Source organism: Chiloscyllium plagiosum, unplaced genomic scaffold (genome assembly GCF_037043375.1).
Source record: "Chiloscyllium plagiosum isolate Xiang-an unplaced genomic scaffold, Cpla_swu_hap1 HiC_scaffold_34, whole genome shotgun sequence".
Classification (NCBI taxonomy): domain Eukaryota; kingdom Metazoa; phylum Chordata; class Chondrichthyes; order Orectolobiformes; family Hemiscylliidae; genus Chiloscyllium; species Chiloscyllium plagiosum.
This window is the reverse complement of record NW_028270172.1, coordinates 41,079,954-41,099,960: the sequence shown is the minus strand read 5'-3', so window position 1 is coordinate 41,099,960 and position 20,007 is coordinate 41,079,954. Positions and strand designations below refer to the sequence as shown.

At 42.7% G+C, this 20,007-nt stretch overlaps 1 protein-coding gene across 8 annotated transcripts in view; it reads right to left on the bottom strand.

Annotated features, from left to right (window-relative positions):
• Window positions 1-20,007, bottom strand: part of kif13a (kinesin family member 13A) — a 331,165-nt gene that overhangs the window by 87,622 nt on the left and 223,536 nt on the right. For 5 of the 8 annotated variants that reach the window (XM_043719132.2, XM_043719126.2, XM_043719128.2 and 2 more), the window contains 9 exons: window positions 18,751-18,982; window positions 9,667-9,829; window positions 6,024-6,170; window positions 5,185-5,334; window positions 4,680-4,838; window positions 3,032-3,205; window positions 2,743-2,894; window positions 773-905; window positions 166-312 (listed from right to left, as the gene is read on the bottom strand). In XM_043719132.2, the coding sequence (XP_043575067.2) occupies window positions 166-312; window positions 773-905; window positions 2,743-2,894; window positions 3,032-3,205; window positions 4,680-4,838; window positions 5,185-5,334; window positions 6,024-6,170; window positions 9,667-9,829; window positions 18,751-18,982 (1,457 nt within the window). The remainder of the gene's footprint in view (window positions 1-165; window positions 313-772; window positions 906-2,742; window positions 2,895-3,031; window positions 3,206-4,679; window positions 4,839-5,184; window positions 5,335-6,023; window positions 6,171-9,666; window positions 9,830-18,750; window positions 18,983-20,007) is intronic. The other 3 variants (XM_043719127.2, XM_043719129.2, XM_043719134.2) reach the window with 1 other exon arrangement.

Genomic DNA, 20,007 nt, shown 5'->3' with positions numbered 1-20,007 from the left:
AAATTGCTGAGTGTATTCACTTGCCCCTCAAAATTTATTGGACCAATACAAATTTTATGAAAATGTTCAAAATTCTTGGATCTGCTTCAGAATTGTAATATGTTCTCAGCAATGCGACTGGAGTTCTGTAATTGCCCTTCAAAAAGATCTAAGCATGTCCCTTACCTGGTAACTATCCAAAGGTCTCTGTAGTTTAATGGACCTGGCTGTAATACATCCTACAGAAACAGACAAAATTGCTTCCACCATAAGTGGCAGTGTCCCAGAGTGCTGAACAGGTTTAACAGTAACTTCAATCCTACGAGATTGACCCTGAACATAAACACACCAAACATGTTAGACTCAAATTTAACTAAGGAATACATGAGAGAAAGTACACAACATATCCATCACGAAATTTGCAAACATACTAATGATGCTTCATTGTACTATTCCACAGACATTTAAATGAAAAGCAATAAACTAAGCATGGAAAATTCAAAGTATAAACACTTATCGTTCATTTGGCACCTTAAAATTGGGGAACAACCTAAACTTGTTTCACGTTAAAAAACAACAGAAAACTGGATGACAATCATCCAAAATGTTAATACATGCTTGAACACAATAATTAATTGATGTAAAAACAGAAGATAAAGGGATCGCTATCATTAGCTTGAGCTCAGCACATTTGACATTCTTTCCTTTGTGGAGGTACAATGTTATCTTTCACAGTCTACACAAGTTGGATATAACATAACCTTTCCCCCCGATTGCCAATGTTTTCAGGTACCTGTCGAATCTGGAAAACACCCCCAGTATTGACATCCTTGGCTTGAGTCAATTCCACTGATGTGTACTCTCCCATTTCATTCAATTCTTGCACAGAGATCCACATCTCAATCCTGCGTGTGACTTCACTCCATCTGTATCAGCAAAAAGTCAAGCACAGTGATAAATGGACGCCAGTGGTTCAAGAAAGCAGCTCACCACCACCTTCTCAAGAACAACTACTAGGAATGGACAATAAACGCCCAGTCAGCAAGGCCCATGTCCAATGACTGAATAAAAAGAAAATGTTCCTGATATTGCTATTGTTATGGACTGGGCCATATCACTCAAACCATTCTTAAGCAGGCAGCGCCAGACCATAAGTTTGCAACATGTTTCAGTAAGTGTACAGTGAAAATTACAGAATGAAATACAATGAACAGAATGAGAACCTCTACAGAACTGGGTCTATCCAACTAGACTTAATTATGCTGTTCCGAACATACACAATGTCCCAATAAGCAAACTCCCTTCAAAACTAGTATAAATGGAACACATGCTTACAGGTTGACGTTGAAGGACAGAGAGAGAGAGAGAGAGAGAAAGGGTGAGGGAGCGCGAGAGCGAGCGTGAGAGAGAGCGAGAGCGCGAGAGAGAGCGAGAGCGCGAGAGAGAGCGAGAGCGCGAGAGAGAGCGAGAGCGCGAGAGAGAGCGAGAGCGCGAGAGAGAGCGAGAGAGCGCGAGAGAGAGAGAGAGAGCGCGAGAGAGAGAGAGAGAGCGCGAGAGAGAGAGAGAGAGAGCGCGAGAGAGAGAGAGAGAGCGCGAGAGAGAGAGAGAGAGCGCGAGAGAGAGAGAGAGAGCGCGAGAGAGAGAGAGAGCGCGAGAGAGAGAGAGAGCGCGAGAGAGAGAGAGCGCGAGAGAGAGAGAGAGCGCGAGAGAGAGAGAGAGAGCGCGAGAGAGAGAGAGAGCGCGAGAGAGAGAGAGCGCGAGAGAGAGAGAGAGCGCGAGAGAGAGAGAGAGAGAGCGCGAGAGAGAGAGAGAGAGCGCGCGAGAGAGAGAGAGAGAGCGCGCGAGAGAGAGAGAGAGAGCGCGAGAGAGAGAGAGAGAGCGCGCGAGAGAGAGAGAGAGAGCGCGAGAGAGAGAGAGCGCGAGAGAGAGAGAGAGCGCGAGAGAGAGAGAGAGCGCGAGAGAGAGAGAGCGCGAGAGAGAGAGAGAGAGAGAGAGAGCGCGAGAGAGCGAGAGAACAAGAGAAAGCCGGAGAGCGAGAGTTAGAGCGAGTTTCCACACAGCTCCCTGTTGAACTTCTCACCATTTCATGGCTGAAATGAAACTGCTCAGCTTGCTGCAGAGCTGACCACTGCCCTCTCCTTACACAGATCCTTATACAAAAAAAACAATATTCCCTTTGTGTGACTTTGGTTCCAGTTGATAAAGATAAAATATCAAAAATGAGATTAAAGTAAAGAGAGTTACTTTACATACATTACAGATTTGAAAGAACAGAAACACAGTCTACACTAACTGGGTGAGGTTCAACAAGTCTGCTTCAGTAAATATTGCTAACCAACAGCAGTACTGTAAATGTTTTGAATGGTAGCATCAGATGCTCCAGTCATTTAATGACTTGTGGAGAAGTTGGGTGGATGACATCACACACCCAAGAAAGAAATACTGGATAACAGGAAAAAAATCAAGGTGAAACGCAAAATTATCAGAGAGAAATTCAGGTATCTCTTTACTGGCCACAACTGAAAACCTACATCATCTCTAAGGATTTACTGGAGACATAAATAACATTCCAGATGTAAAATAATAGATTCACCCAACAATACCTGGCACACTATGAGTAAAATACTTTGAATTGATATTGGGTTATCTGGGTATCCGCATCACTACATAAAATTAACAGAACCAAATAACTGAACAGGGTGATGTAAGAGTTCAAGAATTTTAAACTATGTTGTTCTCATGTCAAAAGAATTCTCTCTGTACCTGTCACAGAGTGTGCGTGTTTTTGCTTGTAGTGCATCAACTGCCCAGGTAGTCCGACCATTCCCTGCACATCGATGGCCCCAGACTTCAATTGCAAGAGCACCATCAGAAATAAACTCCAGAAACTCCTCCGTAACGTGCACTATAAAATCCTGAAATGATGCACATTTAAACAAAAGAACATTGCTTTTTAGATAGTTCTTTGAGTGAATTAAGTTATAAAACTATTATTGTTTCTTTAGGTTATATTCAGCACAAAGTGAAGACATTTAGCTGGGAACTTGCTCACCTTACTGTGGTCAAATGTCACAGTGTACTCAAAGGGCTTGTTTTTGATAGGTGGCATATCTGGATTGACCATTGGAGGTGCAACTGTTTGGTCAGAGTGATCCCAAAAGATGTACTGACAGAATACAAAATTTGAGAGATTGAGGGGAAGTCCTGTTGCTTCTATTATCTTTACCTGTTGAGATAGAGTAGGAGTTTTAGAAGCTGCTCATGTAACAGGAACTATTATACCCTGAATAGGCACAATTCCAAGGGAATCACAGAAACCCTACAGCTTAGAAGCAAGCCATTTGGCCCATCGAGTTCACACCAACCTGCCAAACAGCATCCCACTTAAACTCATTCTCCTACCCTATTCCTATAATCCTGCATTTTTTCCATGGTTAGTCAACCTACTCTGCACGCCTGTGGATACGATGGACAATTTAGCATGGTCAATCCACCTAACTTGCACATCCTTGGACTGTGGGAGGAAACTGGCGTACCCAGAGGAAACCCATGCAGACACAAGGAGAATGTGCAAACTCCACACAGTCGCCCAAGGGTGGGATCAAACCTGCATCCTTGGTGCTTTGAGGCAGGACTGCTAACCACGAGCCACCATGGCACGCCGTTTCAGTTTCAGTGCAGAATTTTTGTTAAACCTTTCAAGAAGCAAGTTTATCATGTGTTTGTTTATACAACAGGGATTACATTTTCCCCTCGTAAATATAACATTTTGCTAGCACTTCCTAGTATTTATATGCATACTTTGAAATGACGCGCATGGTCATACTTTATTATGTAGCCTGAAAAAATAGCCACCATTTATAAACATAAATAACAAATCTCCAATGGCATTGTTTACAGAATCACAAAGGGTTACCATATATATAGACAGCAATTTGGCCCATCATATCTGCACAAGCGATCATATAAACATTATGACATGGTGCCATTCTCCTGTCTTTTCCTTATACCCTTGTGCAATGCTCCTATTCAAATGACAATCTAATGCCCTCTTGAATGCCTCAATTACAGAATTATAAGCAGCATTTATTTCCAAATTGGGAATTTCTCATAAGTATTTGAAAATTCTGGATTTGTTTTTCAGAAAGAACAAATCTCACATCAGACTTCTTTACTGGTAGGCCTCATAGTTAGCTGAGACATGATCTTGCACTCCCAATGTGCTAAGTGAAATAAAAAGCATGCACACGGCTATGAGCTGGTAACTTAATAATATTGATAGGTACACTGGCCATCTTCTGCATTTGTGCAACTGCCCATATAAAATCTCTCAAATCGCATTCATTTCAGGTCATTCTAATTTTAACTAAACGTAACCATGTAGGAAGAGGAAGAAAAGGGGTCTAAACATCAAGCAACATATTATTCTCATTAACCAAACAGAAACTTAAATCTTTACAAACTAATTTTATTTAAGAAAATTGTGAGTGGTGTCATTTCTATACTTATTTCTTAATTGCGTGTTAAGGTTGAAAATGTATTTTTTAAAAGAAATCTTTATTCTAGCTTTATATTTAATGCCCTTAGAAAAAGAACTGTCAAGTGATAAATTATGCTCCTAACAAGACCAACAGATGTTTTTGGTTTGTGACTTAATCTTTCTAAAGTTACTCAATGACCAATAGCTTTATTTTACTTACCCTGCAGGTCAGTTTCTTTGCCATGTGCACAACCTCACCATTATTATCCATGACTTCATAACTTCCACTCGAGTTCTCTGAAGAATCGTCTCCACCATCTGGACGCTCTGGAACCACACCACTAACCCGCATCACTTCCACATGGAGACGGCCAGCAACCTAGATTGAAGAAATAAGTCAGAAAACTTTATCAATGTCACAGATCTCCTTCAGATTTTATCAGGCCATTTGGTAAATGTGCTGTTTGGTAATTTGATATATTGCAGCTGACATGATATATAAAAAAATACAGCAATGTAGGGTCACTTTAATCTTTTACCTAAAGTTCTAAAATACCAAACATTTAACAGTTTCAGGGCTGAAAATGTGTTGCTGGAAAAGCGCAGGTCAGGCAGCATCCAAGGAACAGAGAATCGACATTTCGGGCATGAGCCCTTCTTCAGCTGATTTAACAGTTTCAGACAATGTCAAGGGGCTCATATGCTTTCTTTCTGTCAACTCTCACCTCCCCCTGCTGGCTGATTATAGGAACAGCATACTGAAGTTTCACATCATGGTAAAGGCACTCCAAGAAGACATTGGCCACACCAATCAAGTTATGGTTCTCCTGTGCCTCGTAGAAAGGATCTCCGTGTTTACTAAGTATCTTATTGTACTGAAATAAGATAAAATGAGATGATTATATTTTACTTTAGAAAGCAAGGGTAACATAGAAATTTCAGGCAGTATCTTCCGGCATCATGTAATGATAACTGTGTTTCTTCTGTATTTTCCTCCTAAATCTACAACTCAACTGCCACCAATGTTGGCTACTCACGAGTGAATGAGTTTATCCAGTGAGCAGGCGAACTCCACACCGAAAAGCAAGGTTTTGAGTTTGGCTAAGTTAGCTGATTGAGCAGAATAAATAAGTGCTGGTCCACAATCCAATCTAGACTGTGACTTGAACACACAACCTTCAGACTCAAAATAGTTTTGATGGATGTCAGTTTGCTTCTTGGGAGTTCAGAAGTATGGACATCTGGTGAATTAGAATCTGTTCATGGACAAATCTACAATTTAATTGACTACCACTTTACAACACATTAAAGCAACAATATAAAGTGAGTGTCCAAACTGTTAACTGCTAGCTTGCTTTTTTATTTCGTGTCTACCCCTACAGCTTACTAAGGCTAAAACCTTAGTCATGTGGAAAAATAAAGATTACAAATCACATTTTATTCCCAAACTCTTCTTGGTCATGATGTTCTATGTACAGGCAGTTGATGCCAGTAAGAAATTAAACTGAATTAATGGAATATTTCCTCAAAAGTAGTTCTGTATCAAAAAATTTCTTGTACTCACATATTCTACCATGTCTTTCTCTTTCCAATCCTGATAGAGGTCTCTCATATCAATTAGTTTGTTTTCCAGCTTCTCAATGGGCCAGACTTGGGTCCCTTTTCCCTTGCGTCGCACTTGAATAGCAGGCTCACTCACAATTGCTCCCCTCTATTTTGAAAAACATCAAATTCAAAACTGCTTACAATGTTTAAAATAGTAGGAATAATATATAGTTTATACTGATAATCTGCAGTTTATCTCATGACTGATCTAACAATTGGATAATGTGAATGGGGCAGGGTGGGGCCGAAACAAATACATTGAATACTACAAGTCTGAAACAAAGACAGAAGTCTTTGGAAAGAGCCAGTTGGCCCATCAGCATTTATATCGTGAATATGCATGTCAACCTTTGGGGTTCGAACTCATCAACAAAGTTCAATAAGAAGTAGAATTGTCTTCAGCTCCCTCCAGTTTTGCATTAGCAAGTTAACTGGCCAAAAATGCTGTAAGAAGGGAAACACTGACTGAGATAAGTGCACTGTAGATGTAAAGCACATCAGCAATATATGCAAATATTATTAAAGGATTTCCAAGAAGCCACATGTTGTCATATATGCAAATGACAGAGACCATAATGAAAATGTGAAGATAAAATTCAAATAAAACCATTTGCAATTTGCTGACAGGAAAATATCTCTGGAACTGAGGGCAAACTGATGTGAGCAGCAAACAAGAAAAATAAATCAAGCTTGCATTTATAGAGCACTCTACCCATCCTCAGAATATCCTGAAGAGAAGAAAGGCACTGTTGGCCAGGAAAAGCACAGGTCAGGCAGCATGTGAGGGAGCAGGAGAATCGACGTTTCAGGCAGGAGCCCTTCATTATGAATTCCTGAAGGGCTTCTGCCCAAAACATCAATTTTTCTGCTCCTGCCTGACCTGCTGCACTTTTCCAGCCCCACTCTAATCTTGACTCTAATCTCCAGCATCTGCAATCCTCACTTTCGTCCACTATTGGCCAGGCAACCACTTTACAAATTCTTCTTCTCAACAACTGAATTATTCACTTTTCAGAATAGCATAGAAAGCCAGAAGTGCAAATTGCATCTTCAACATGCAGAAAGCTCGAACATAAATAACATTTATATATGTTGTGTTAGCAAGGAAACACCTGCGACTTTGTCTGCAAACCCAGGAAAAATGAGGGATTACAACCAATGTTGACCAGTCTGATACAAAGCTCAGAAATTTGAACCTTGTGCTGAATAAGCTGAAGGTTGGGGGGTGGTTCTGGTGGTGGCAAGAAATGTTAAAAATTGTAAACACTTTGAGGAGATAAATAATGAATGGAAGTATTGATCAGTTAGAAAATCAATAATGAACCAGTGCAAACTTCAGGAATATCAGTGAAAGGACAAAGTAGAAAAGTTAGAAGAATATTACTTTTATACAGTGTTATTGGAATATGGAGTGATTTACTTCCAGAGTGGCAGCTGAAACAGAGACCATAAAGTCAACTAAGAAACAACTTGTAGTGCAGGTCCTTGAAAGTGGGGTCGCAGGTAGATAGGATAGTGAAGGCGGCGTTTGGTATGCTTTTCTTTATTGGTCAGAGTATTGGGTACAGGAGTTGGGAGGTCATGTTGCAGCTGTACAGGACATTGGTTAGGCCACTGTTGGAATATTGCGTGTAATTCTGGCCTCCTTACTATCGGAAAGATGTTGTGAAACTTGAAAGGGTTCAGAAAAGATTTACAAGAATGTTGCCAGGGTTGGAGAATTTGAGCTATAGGGAGAGGCTGGACAGGCTGGGGCTGTTTTCCCTGGAGCGTCGGAGGCAGAGGGGTGACCTTATAGAGGTTTACAAAATTATGAGGGTAATGGATAAATAGGCAAAGTATTTTCCCTGGGGTCGGGGAGTCCAGAACTAGAGGGCACATGTTTAGGGTGAGATGGGAAAGATATAAAAGAGACCTAAGGGGCAACTTTTTCATGGAGAGGGTGGTATGTGTATGGAATAAGCTGCCAGAGGAAGTGGTGAAGGCTGGTACAATTGTAATATTTAAAAGACATCTGGATGCGTATGTGAATAGGAAGGGTTTAGAAGGCTATGAGCCAGGTGCTGGCAGGTGGGACTAGATTGGTTTGGGATATCTGGTCGGCATGGACGGGTTGGACCGAAGAGTTTGTTTTCATGTTGTACATCTCTACGACTCTACGACTCCATATACCAAAAATGACTTTCATGATATAATTTCTAAGTGAAGTACAAATTTGGGATTTAGAAACAAGTTAATGGCTGAAGTATTTGAGACCAAAGATTCTACACCTATATTAAAGGTAAAATCCTTAAATGGTCAAAGATGACTGTTCTGCTGAAAAGCAGGAGAATACATACATTTCTGTAACGACTGATCTTCTCACAAAGTTGCAGGGATGCATTCCTATACTAGGATTTTATTAGCTTATTCAAATCACCCAAAAGCCACATTATATTGGTTAGTAACAATACTTACCAAAGATCACACAGGACAGTATCACAAACCCCTGTAGTGTAACTTACGTCAACAGTGATTCCAAGTGTGAAAGTTTGAAAGAGGTGGGTTTCATATAAGGAGCAGCAGGGATAATTCCTGATATTTTCATATACGTTGCTTTCCACTGTTTAGCTTTCCTGAGATTTTCTCTGGAACATGAACCAACTTTTACCATCTTGGTGGCACTTTTGACTTTAAAGTGAGCTTTTGAGTGTATATCTGTGTCAGTTTAAGTCTACCTATTTCCCTATCTGTAACATTAGCTGAATCCACCTGTGCTTCAGCTCAGCAGCTACTGAAACTCTCATTATTGCCTCTTTTACCTCTAGGCATGACTGTTCCTTTATGTCTAATCATTCTCCCATGCTCAAATCTCTGTAAATTAAACTCACTCAAGACAATGGTGAGGATAAGCGTGGAATCTAAATTTTTGGAGTTTTAAGTCTCCATTTAGTAAGACATATTAAAAGATGGATGTCCTATTCCAACAGCCAGCATTCAAATTAGTTCCTATATTTAGAAACACATGTGAATCTCCAGTTAAATGTACACTACTTAAACACAATTAAACATTCAATTACTAGATAGTTAATGCCCGTACACTGACTTGCACCCTATCACTCTCAGTTGAACAAAATCTAGATTTTACAACTCTCATCCTTCTATTCAAAACCCTTCATGATGCCTTCTTCCCAATCTCTCGTCTCCTTCAGCAGTTCTACAACTTCCAAGAAATGTGTGGTCTTTTAATTCCACCACTAACAGCACTGCCTTCAGCTGTCAAGGCCACGTTAACTGGGAATAACTCACTAAACTTTCACAGCACTCTTTACTTTTCCTCCTTAAAACTTATCTTATTGACAAAGCTTTGTGCATGTGTCCTTGTATCTGCATGCTGCTCATGTTCAATTGCTTTCCATCAGTCCTGTGAAATACTTTAGGTCATTTGGCCATATTAAAGGAAAGTTACCAAGACAAGTTGTGGTTGCTACTAATGAGTTGTCAGAGCTTCCCTGGAGTGGTGCCAACAGGGCTTCTGGAATCACATGATAGCTTTACAATTGAGCAGCATGGAGCTCATTTGGAGTATACTAAGAGTAGATTATATGTATGAATTTGACTACCTTTTTGTTAGCACTGAGGTTTGCTGCTGGAATTTGCAAAGTAACTTGATAATCTGTCTGTTTATTCATCTCTTCTGCCAGAAAGTTTGCTTCTCTCACGAGAGCATTAGCTTTCACTATTTGCTCTCTCAACTTCGACAGACTGTGGCGGAACAGCTGATCTCTGCAAAAGGAAGAAAGACAGGAAAAAAAATGAAGCACTTTCCTTCTTTCACAAACATTTACAGATTATCGATGATGGAAATGTCTGTGGCTAACTTTTTATTCACAAATTTGTAACTTTTAGAATTATGCAGAAGATGCATTCTATCGGAGACTATCCACTGCATAATATTTTCACATTGAAAAGCTTGTTAAGTAAAAATGTCTCTATGGGGCTGTTTTCCCTGGAGCATCAAAGGCTGAGGGGTGACCTCAGAGGTTTATAAAATCATGAGGGGCATGGATAGGATAAATAGACAAGTCTTTCCCCTGGTGGGGGGGGGGGGGGGGGGGGGGGGGGGGGGGGAAAGAGTCCAGAACTAGCAGGCATAGATTTAGGGTGAGAAGGGAAAGATATAAAAGGGACCTAAGGGGCAACTTTTTCACACAGAGGGTGGTGCATGTATGGAACGAGCTGCCAGAGGAAGTGGAGGAGACTGGTACAATTGTAACATTTAAAAGGCATCTGGATGGGTATATGAATAGAAAGGGTTTGGAGGGATATAGGCCATGTGCTGGCAAATGGGAGTAGATTAGGTGAAGATATCTGGTTGGCATGGACGAGTTGGACTGAGGGTTTTTTTTCCTGTGCTGTACACCTCTATGACTCCAGAGTTATTCATTCTGGGATAATTCACTTTTAAAAAATGCTTTACATATCAAAACTCAATTGAATAATATATTGAAGTGTTTTTCTTATACAGGAAGGGAATATTGGACAATAAGTAAACCTTCCATTTTCTAATTATGCTGCTTCACTGCATAAAACCAAGAGCTCCTCAATTCAATTGAATAGATGCACTCTAGCAGTCCAACAAAGTTAACAAAATGAAACACAACTTGAGACACAATCGATAACCTTGCACTTTCAAAACATGGGAAGGAATAATGGAAAAATAGTGACTGGTTCAAGGTTATCGCCATCATGATGGAACACATCACTGAATCCACGGGCTTGGTTTTCATTAATTACAAGAGTGATCCCAGTGAAAAGACTGTGAATGCAGAGCATATGAACTAAGGTCTAGCATACTAAGTCATGTGCCAATGACCAGTGGTTGATGCTTTATAAAACATGCAGATGTTTAGGAAGGCTAGAATGGATTGGAAGGGGTCAAAAAGGTAACAGATCCATCAAAGAAATTGGTTCCATAAAAACAAAGGTAAAAGATGCGATCACTGATTGAAATAAACAGATGGAAACATGAGTGGAATAATACACGAAGTTGTATTCTGTGCAGAACAGTGTCACTGAAGAAGCTCTAGACATACAGAAAGCCTACTTGGCATAACAACAGGACACAGAACTCACAGTGGAGGAGCTGTGCAAAGTTATTGACACACATATCATGGACAAAGTTTTGTGTACTGTTGCGAGACCATGTGATCACATCAAGTACGAGAGAAACCAGCACATCCGCACAAACATTTTTATTGCTGATGCTTTTTTTTTGTTTATCTGTTGTGGGTCCTGGGCATTGATAGCTAAGCCAGGAATTACTGTAAATCCCTATTTACCCTGGAGAACCTGCTGGTGAGTTGCATTATTGTAACACTACAATCCTTGGGTGTCGAGGAACACTCACTGTCCTGTTTAGGAAGGGAGATCCAGGGTTTTGACCCAGTGACAGTGATGGAAATAACAATACAGTTCCAAGTCAGAATGAAGAATGGCTGAGGGGAATTTGCAGGTGATGGTGTTCCCACATATCTGTTGCCCTTATTCTTCAAGGTGGCAACAGTCACAAGTTTCAGAGGTGCTGGTGATGGAAGCTTGGTGAGTTGTTGTACTGCATGTGCAGATGGTGCATATTGCTGTCACAAAACATCAGTGGCGAAAGGAGTGAACATTTCGGGTAGTGTATAGGGTGTCAACCACGTATGTTGATTTATCCTGAATGACGTTAGAGTTGCACTCACCCAGGAAAGTGAAGCATCTTCCATCACATTTCTGACTTGTACTTTGTAGATTGTGAACTATTGCTGGCAGACAAGAGATAGCCCCAGCAGAATTACTAGCCTCTGACATAATCTTAAAGCCAGTTTTTATAAGGTTGGTCCCATTCAGTTTCGGTTTAATAGAAATTCCCCAGGATATTAATAGTAGGGGGATCCATTGATGGTAATATTATGGAAGTCCAGGTGCAATGATTCGATTCGCTATAGTTGGAGATGGTCATTGCCTGGCACGTCCGTGGCACGTATGTTTCTTGTCACAACAGCTCAAGCCTAGATTTTGTCTGGGTCTTGCTGCATATAATGTGAATGTGCTGGTATTGGACTGGGGTGAACAAAATTAAAAATCACACAACACCAGGTTATAGTCCAACAGGTTTATTTGGAAGCACTAGCTTGGGGAGCTCTGCTTCTTTGTTGAATACCTGGTCAGGAAGCTTGCACTTCTAAATAAACCTGTTGAACTATAACCTGGTGTTGTGTGATTTTTAACTTTGCTGCATTCAGGCACAGATTGCTTAAGAAATGGAGTCATCACAAATCTTGCTTAATATTGTTCGCTGATGATTCCGCATCCCTGTTTCTGACCTCATGATGGAGGAAAAGTAATTGATGAAGCAAGTGAGATTGATTGAGCTTAGTGATGTCTTGTGGCTGGGACTAATGACCTTGAACAAGCACAGTTACCGGTTTTTGTGCAAGGTAAGAACTTAAAGCAGTGAAAACCTTCCCTTGATTTTCACTGACTCCAGTTCTTCTATGGCTCCTTTATGCCATACTAGGTCAAATATTACCTCATTGTCAAAGGCAGCTATTCCTACCATGGCTCTGGAGTTCCGCTCTGTTGTCTGTGTTTAGATTAAGAATGTAATGAGGCAAGGAATGGAGTGTCAACAAACAGATTATTCCTTTGCAAATATCACAATTGATGACCCTTCCATATGTTTGCTGATGGTTAAGAGTATTCCACAAGGCCAGATTTCATTGTCCTACTTCTTTTGGACAGGACATAGCACGGCACCTTTCCACATTGTCAGGTACATGCCAGTATTGTAGCTGCCCCGGAACAGCTTGGACACAGCTGTATCTGGAGTAAAGTCTTCATTACTATCCTCTATTATTGGCGGAATGCTGTGAATACTAATAGCTCCTCCAGCTGTTTCTTCATGTCACATGAAGTGAATCAAAATGAATGATGATTGGCAGTGACCTTGAGGACCTCAGGAGGAAGCAGAGACAGATCACCCACTCTACGTCTAGCTGTAGATGTAAATAGTTCAGCCCTGCCATTTGCACTAATGTGCTGAGCTCCCCAATCATTTACAATGGGATATTTGTGGTATAATCCTATTTTTTTTTGTTCACTACTCAGGGCTTGATATGGTATGACTGCAGAACATAGATCAGATGTGTTAGTTACGGGATTGTTTCACCTTGCTTTTTGCATGGTGCTTCTGCTGAAGGCAGGTAATTGTCCTATGTTGTAGCTAAGTTGACACCTCATGTTTAGGTATGCCTAGTACGATTTGTGTTGTGCCCTCCTTCATTCATCAATGCACCAGGATTCATCTCACAGCTTCATGATGTTGGTAAAACTGGGATATGCTGTAAATAAGGTCACAGATAGTTGGTAAACACAATTCAACGGCTGCTGATGGCCTCAGAATCTCATATATGACATCAAGGAGCAGTAGCAGAACTGCAGTCAGTGAAAATCAGTTCCATTTAGCATGAGGGGAGCCATACAATACAATGGAAGGTATCCTCAATGTGAACAAGGGAACTTTTACAGTACAACACCTGAATCTTTGGTGATCAATAAGGTTACATTTGAGCACCGAACGGTCTTTGGCATATTCTTCTTTTTGTTGCTATCAAACGCATTCAAGTCATTTTCAGTGTTGCTGACAAGCGTCAAGACTTCATCAGAGAGTTATTCCATGCTAACAATACCACACTATGTGAGAAGATTTGTAGCTCGGGTGCTCGTTGTTGTGGTTCTGTTCGCCGAGCTGGGAATTTGTGTTGCAGACGTTTCGTCCCCTGTCTAGGTGACATCCTCAGTGCTTGGGAGCCTCCTGTGAAGCGCTTCTGTGGCGTTTCCTCCGGCATTTGTAGTGGTTTGAATCTGCCACTTCCGGTTGTCAGTTCCAGCTGTCCGTTGCAGTGGTCGGTATATTGGGTCCAGGTCGATGTGCTTATTGATTGAATCTGTGGATGAGTGCCATGCCTCTAGGAATTCCCTGGCTGTTCTCTGTTTGGCTTGTCCTATAATAGTAGTGTTGTCCCAGTCGAATTCATGTTGCTTGTCATCTGCATGTGGGGCTACTAAGGATAGCTGGTCGTGTCATTTCGTGGCTAGTTGGTGTTCATGGATGCGGATCGTTAGCTGTCTTCCTGTTTGTCCTATATAGTGTTTTGTGCAGTCCTTGCATGGGATTTTGTACACTACATTAGTTTTGCCCATGCTGGGTATCGGGTTCTTTGTCCTGGTGAGTTGTTGACTGAGAGTGGCTGTTGGTTTGTGTGCTGTTATGAGTCCTAGTGGTCGCAGTAGTCTGGCTGTCAGTTCAGAAATGCTCTTGATGTATGGTAGTGTGGCTAGTCCTTTGGGTTGCGGCATGTCCTAGTTCTGTTGTCTTTCCCTTAGGCATCTGTTGATGAAATTGCGGGGGTCTCAGTTTTTGGCGAATACATTGTAGAGGTGTTCCTCTTCCTCTTTTTGCAGTTCTGGTGTGCTGCAGTGTGTTGTGGCCCTTTGGGTTGCGGCATGTCCTCGTTCATAGGAGAAGCGGCAATGCAAAGATTAGAACAAACAGTCTTACCGCAAATTCAACCCAAACTCTGGGTTAGATATGTCGATGACACCTTTATAATCATTAAAAACACAGAAATAGAGAAAACACACTGGATCATCAACACCACACTCACAGGAATCCGATTCACGAGAGAAGAAGAAAAGGTCAACCAACTCCCATTCCTAGACGTGATGGTACAGAGAACACCGAACGGAGAATTCACCACAAAGATATACAGGAAAGCCACACACACAGACCAAGTCCTAAACTACGAAAGCAACCACCCTAACACACACAAAAGAAGTTGCATCAAGACACTATTCAAAAGGGCCACAACACACTGCAGTACACCAGAACTGCAAAAAGAGGAAGAAGAACACCTATACAATGTATTCGCCAAAAACAGATACCCCCACAATTTCATCAACAGATGCCGAAGGGAAAGACAACGGAACTAGGACATGCCGCAACCCAAAGGACTAGCCACACTACCATACATCAAGAGCATTTCTGAACTGACAGCCAGACTACTGCGACCACTAGGACTCATAACAGCACACAAACCAACAGCCACTCTCAGACAATAACTCACCAGAACGAAGGACCCGATACCCAGTATGAGCAAAACTAATGTAGTGTACAAAATCCCATGCAAGGACTGCACAAAACACTACATAGGACAAACAGGAAGACAGCTAACGATTCGCATCCATGAACACCAACTAGCCACGAAACGACACGACCAGCTATCCTTAGTAGCCACACACGCAGATGACAAGCAACATGAATTCGACTGGGACAACACTACTATTATAGGACAAGTCAAACAGAGAACAGCCAGGGAATTCCTAGAGGCATGGCACTCATCCACAGATTCAAATCAATAAGCACATCGACCTGGACCCAATACACCGACCACTGCAACGGACAGCTGGAACTGACAACCGGAAGCGGCAGATTCAAACCACTACAAATGCCGAAGGAAAGATCACAGAAGCGCTTCACAGGAGGCTCCCAAGCACTGAGGATGTCACCAAGACAGGGGACGAAACGTCTGCAACACAAATTCCCAGCTCGGCGAACAGAACCACAACCACACTATTATTGCATTATATGGAACGCCTTCAGCAACAAATGGACAGACTGACTAACACATTTACTATGTGACCTACATGCAAGACATGAAGGTGGTGTGCATCAACACTGACACCTGGAAGACAGCAGTTGTCTCAACCACAAAAGTTGACAACCCTGATACCTGGAGATTGATTGTTTTGCAAACTTGTTGGAGATCAGAAATGAAAAACTCATTTGGTCAAAAATATGGCACAGAAAAACAGAAGCCAGTGAAGTTTGCAACTTCTCAACCCATCATCGCAGTTTATAGCAAATGCAGCAGACTGCGCCATGGCAGTGCAATTGTCCTAAGCCACACCAGGCAATGCTCAACTGGTGTAGTGGTAGTTAGGCACACTGACCTCTACACCGCTGAAGCCAGGCGCCAACTCAAAAACATCTTTTTCTACCGCTCGCTTGACCACGACTTCACCTCTCATCACCAAACCATCATCTCCCAGACCATACACAACCTCATCAGCTCAGGGGATCTCCCACCCACAGCTTTCAACCTCATAGTTCGGGAATCCCGCACTGCACGGTTCTACCTCCTACTCAACATCTACAAACCTGAGAACCCTGGCCAACCTATTGTCTCAGCCTGCTCCTGCCCCACTGAATTCATCTCCATATACCTTGATACTCTCCCATCCCCGGTCCAAGAACTCCCCACATACGTTCGGAACACCACCCATGCCCTCCACTTCATCCAAGACTTCAGTTTCCCGAGCCCCCAATGCCTCATCTTCACCATGGACATCCAGGCCCTATGTACCTCTATCCGCCATGACCAGGGCCTCCAAGCCCTCCGATTCTTCCTCTCCCGACATCCCCATCAGCACCCTTCCACTTACATTCTCATTCGTTTGGCTGAATTGGTCCTCAACCTCAACAATTTCTCCTTCGAATCCTCCCACTTCCTCCAGACAAAAGGGGTGGCCATGGGCGCCGGCATGGGCCCCAGCTACGTCTGCCTCTATTTTGGTTCCGTGGAACGGTCCATCTTCCGCAGTTACACTGGCACCACTGCCTACCTTTTCCTCCACTACACTGATGACTGCATTGGCGCCACATCGTGCTCCAAGAGGAGGTTGAACAGTTCACCAACTTCACCAACACATTTCCACCCCGACGTTAAATTCACACCGACCATCTCTGACACCCCTCTCCCCTTTCTGGACCCCTCCATCTCCATCAACGGTGACCAACTCAACAATGACATTTTCTACAAACCCACCGCTACTTGGATTACACCTCCTCTCACCTTACCTCCTGCAAAAATTCTATCCCTTATTCCCAGTTCCTCCACTGCATCTGCTCCCAGGAGGACCAGTTCCACCACACAAGGCACCAGATGGCCTCCTCCTTTAAAGACCATAATTTCCCCTCCCACGTGGTTGATGATGCCCTCCAGCGCATCTCATCCACGTGCTGCACCTCCACCCTCGAGCCCCGCCCTTCCAACCGCAACAAGGACAGAACCCCACCCCTCCCCGGTCCTCACCTTCCACCCCACCAAACTCCATATACATCGCATCATCCTCCGCTATTTCCGCCACCTACAAACGGATCCCACCAGAGATATATTTCCCTCCCCACCCCTGCCACTTTCCGTAAAGATAGTTTCCTCTGCAACTACCTCATCGGGTCCATGCTCCCCAACAACCCACCCTCCCCTCCCGGCACTTTCCCCTGTCATGGCAAGAATTGCAAACCCTGCGCCCACACCTCCCCCCCTCACTTCCATCCAAGGCCCCAATGGAGCCTTCCACATCCAAAGTTTCAATTGTACTCCCACACATCATTTACTGTATCCATCGCTCGCGATGTGGTCTCCTCATTGGGGAGACAGGATGCCTACTCGGAGAGTGCTTCGAGAACATTTCTGGGACACCCGCACCAATCAACCCCACTGCCCCGTGGCCAGACATTTCACACCCCCTCCCACTCTGCCAAGGAAGTGCAGGTCCTGGACCTCCATCGTCACTCCCTTACCAACTGACGCCTTGAGAAAGAACACCTCACCTTCCGCCTTGGGACCCTCCAACCCCAGGGTATCAATGTGGATTTCATCAGTTTCCTCATTCCCCCTCCCCCCACCTTACCCCAGTTCCAATCTTCCAGCTCAGCACCATCCTCATGGCCTGTCCCGCCTGTCAATCTTCCTTCCCACCTATCCACTCCATCCTCCCCTCTAGCCTATCACCTTTACCCCCACCTCCATTCACCTACTGCACTCTCAGCTACCTTCCCCCCCCTAGCCCAACCCCTCTCCCATTTATTTCTCCACCCTGGAGGCTCCCAGCATCAGTCCTGATGAAGGGCTTTTGCCGGAAACGTAGATTCTCCTGCTCCTCGGATACTGCCTGACCTGCTGTGCTTTTCTAGCACCACACTCTCGACTCTGATCTCCAGCATCTGCGTCCTCACTTGCACCTAAAGCTCAACACAGTCAACTAACACAGCGCATATCATCTGTTGGTTAAGTGTTTTTCCCAATTTTCTGTTTGGAAATGGAGTCACACCCAAGAAAACAATTAGAGAATGGAGCGAGGAGGCCATGAGAAACTACAATGGAATGTTTTTATACAAAAATGTCAGTTTTGCCCTGTGACAAGCTAACATAATATTAAAGCCTCAGCAATTCCAAATTTAGCTGATTGAACCTAATGAAGTACATGAAAACAAAATTAATATATGTGGTGCTGTATTCCCCAACATTATAAGGCTGCATCCTGGAAAAGGCAAATATTGTTTCAAGAGTTCTCTTGTTGACAGTAAAGTTTGTGCATTAATCATTAGTTGAGATCGTATTTCTGAAAAACTGGGTTTAATAAAAGGTTAATATTAGATTTTTATTAATTTTTATTGATTTATTAACTAACAGCTATAAGGAAATATTATTGCTTTCAATCCATTAACGAGCACTTAAAGGGCTGCACAACTAAGACCATTTGATTTTCTCACCCCAAATAATCATACATGCACCTATTAATAAGATGTAAATTCCCACCTCTCACTGAAACAGCCGTACCTCTCTTCAGACCAAAGTTTCACTTTTTGTTGTGCAGTTTGAGAGGTGAATGACAATCTCTCGATGCCATGCCGGTGTAGCCTGTCTGGTGACAGCTGTTGACGAAGGAGCTCCAGCTCACGCTCATACATTAGCCGCTGCTCTTCAAGTGCATTCTTCTTCTCCTCAAGATACTGCTTCTCGAGAATCTGCACAACATTCTGAACAGGATCTATAAAATCAGACAGACACCTTACTTACAGCCAGTTTGCATTAAATCAAACAACCTATGCACACTGCATTGTAGCATTTTAATATGCAAATTCATAGTAATACAAAATCACCCCCCCCCCCACCATTGTTAAAATTCCTGTTGGGAAACCATAAATTGTTATAACTAAATTTACCAAAGTACAATCACAAATGAAGAAATTATCAGGATTTCACTTCTTGCAACTTGTATTTCACCCCAAATCAGAATCAGCACAAATGAAACAAGCAAATGATGCTTCAAATTGAAAACATTAAATCTCATTCTAAATTGTCAATACAGCAGAAAGAAATCACAGGCAGCCACAAGCACCCACATCACTATGTATAACGGGAACCCAATGTGCAATCTCATTCCCAGACAGGTGTATACAGTTAACACTAAAAAGTCACGCATCTACAAAGCCTCGCTCATTCACGTTGCATTAATCTTCATGGCGTAGATTACCAGAGTTTCTTTTCAGCTGATCATTCATAAACTTTGGTTCTCAACCTGGACCCCAGCTACAAATTCTTAGTTTTTATGTATGCCTGAGATTTTGTGGATTCGATCCCTTTGATCTTGGTCATGCATTATTTCACAGGAAGTTTCTGGAATTCAATTGTTCTTTTTGCCTTTTTGTGGAGAGCTTCGATTGCTTCACCTGCTAGGAATCATCTATTTCTTTGTGTATCTCTTCTTTCTCTGCATTGGTGCTTGTTAGCTTCTCCCTTTAGCCTTGTTCTCCTCCTGCCCTTCTGATGCTGCCCGACCTGCTGTGCTTTTCCAGCACCATGCTCTCGACACTAATCTACAGTCCTCACTTTCTCCTAGTTGATTTCAACCCTACTGCGAAGCCTCTTCCAAGGGTGCCTACCTTGAAGACGTTCTCCTCCTCACTCTACAAGATACTGATGAAGGGCTTTTGCCCGAAACGTCGATTCTCATGTTCCTCAGATGCTGCCTGACCTGCTGCGATTTTCCAGCAACACATTCTTGACTCTCCT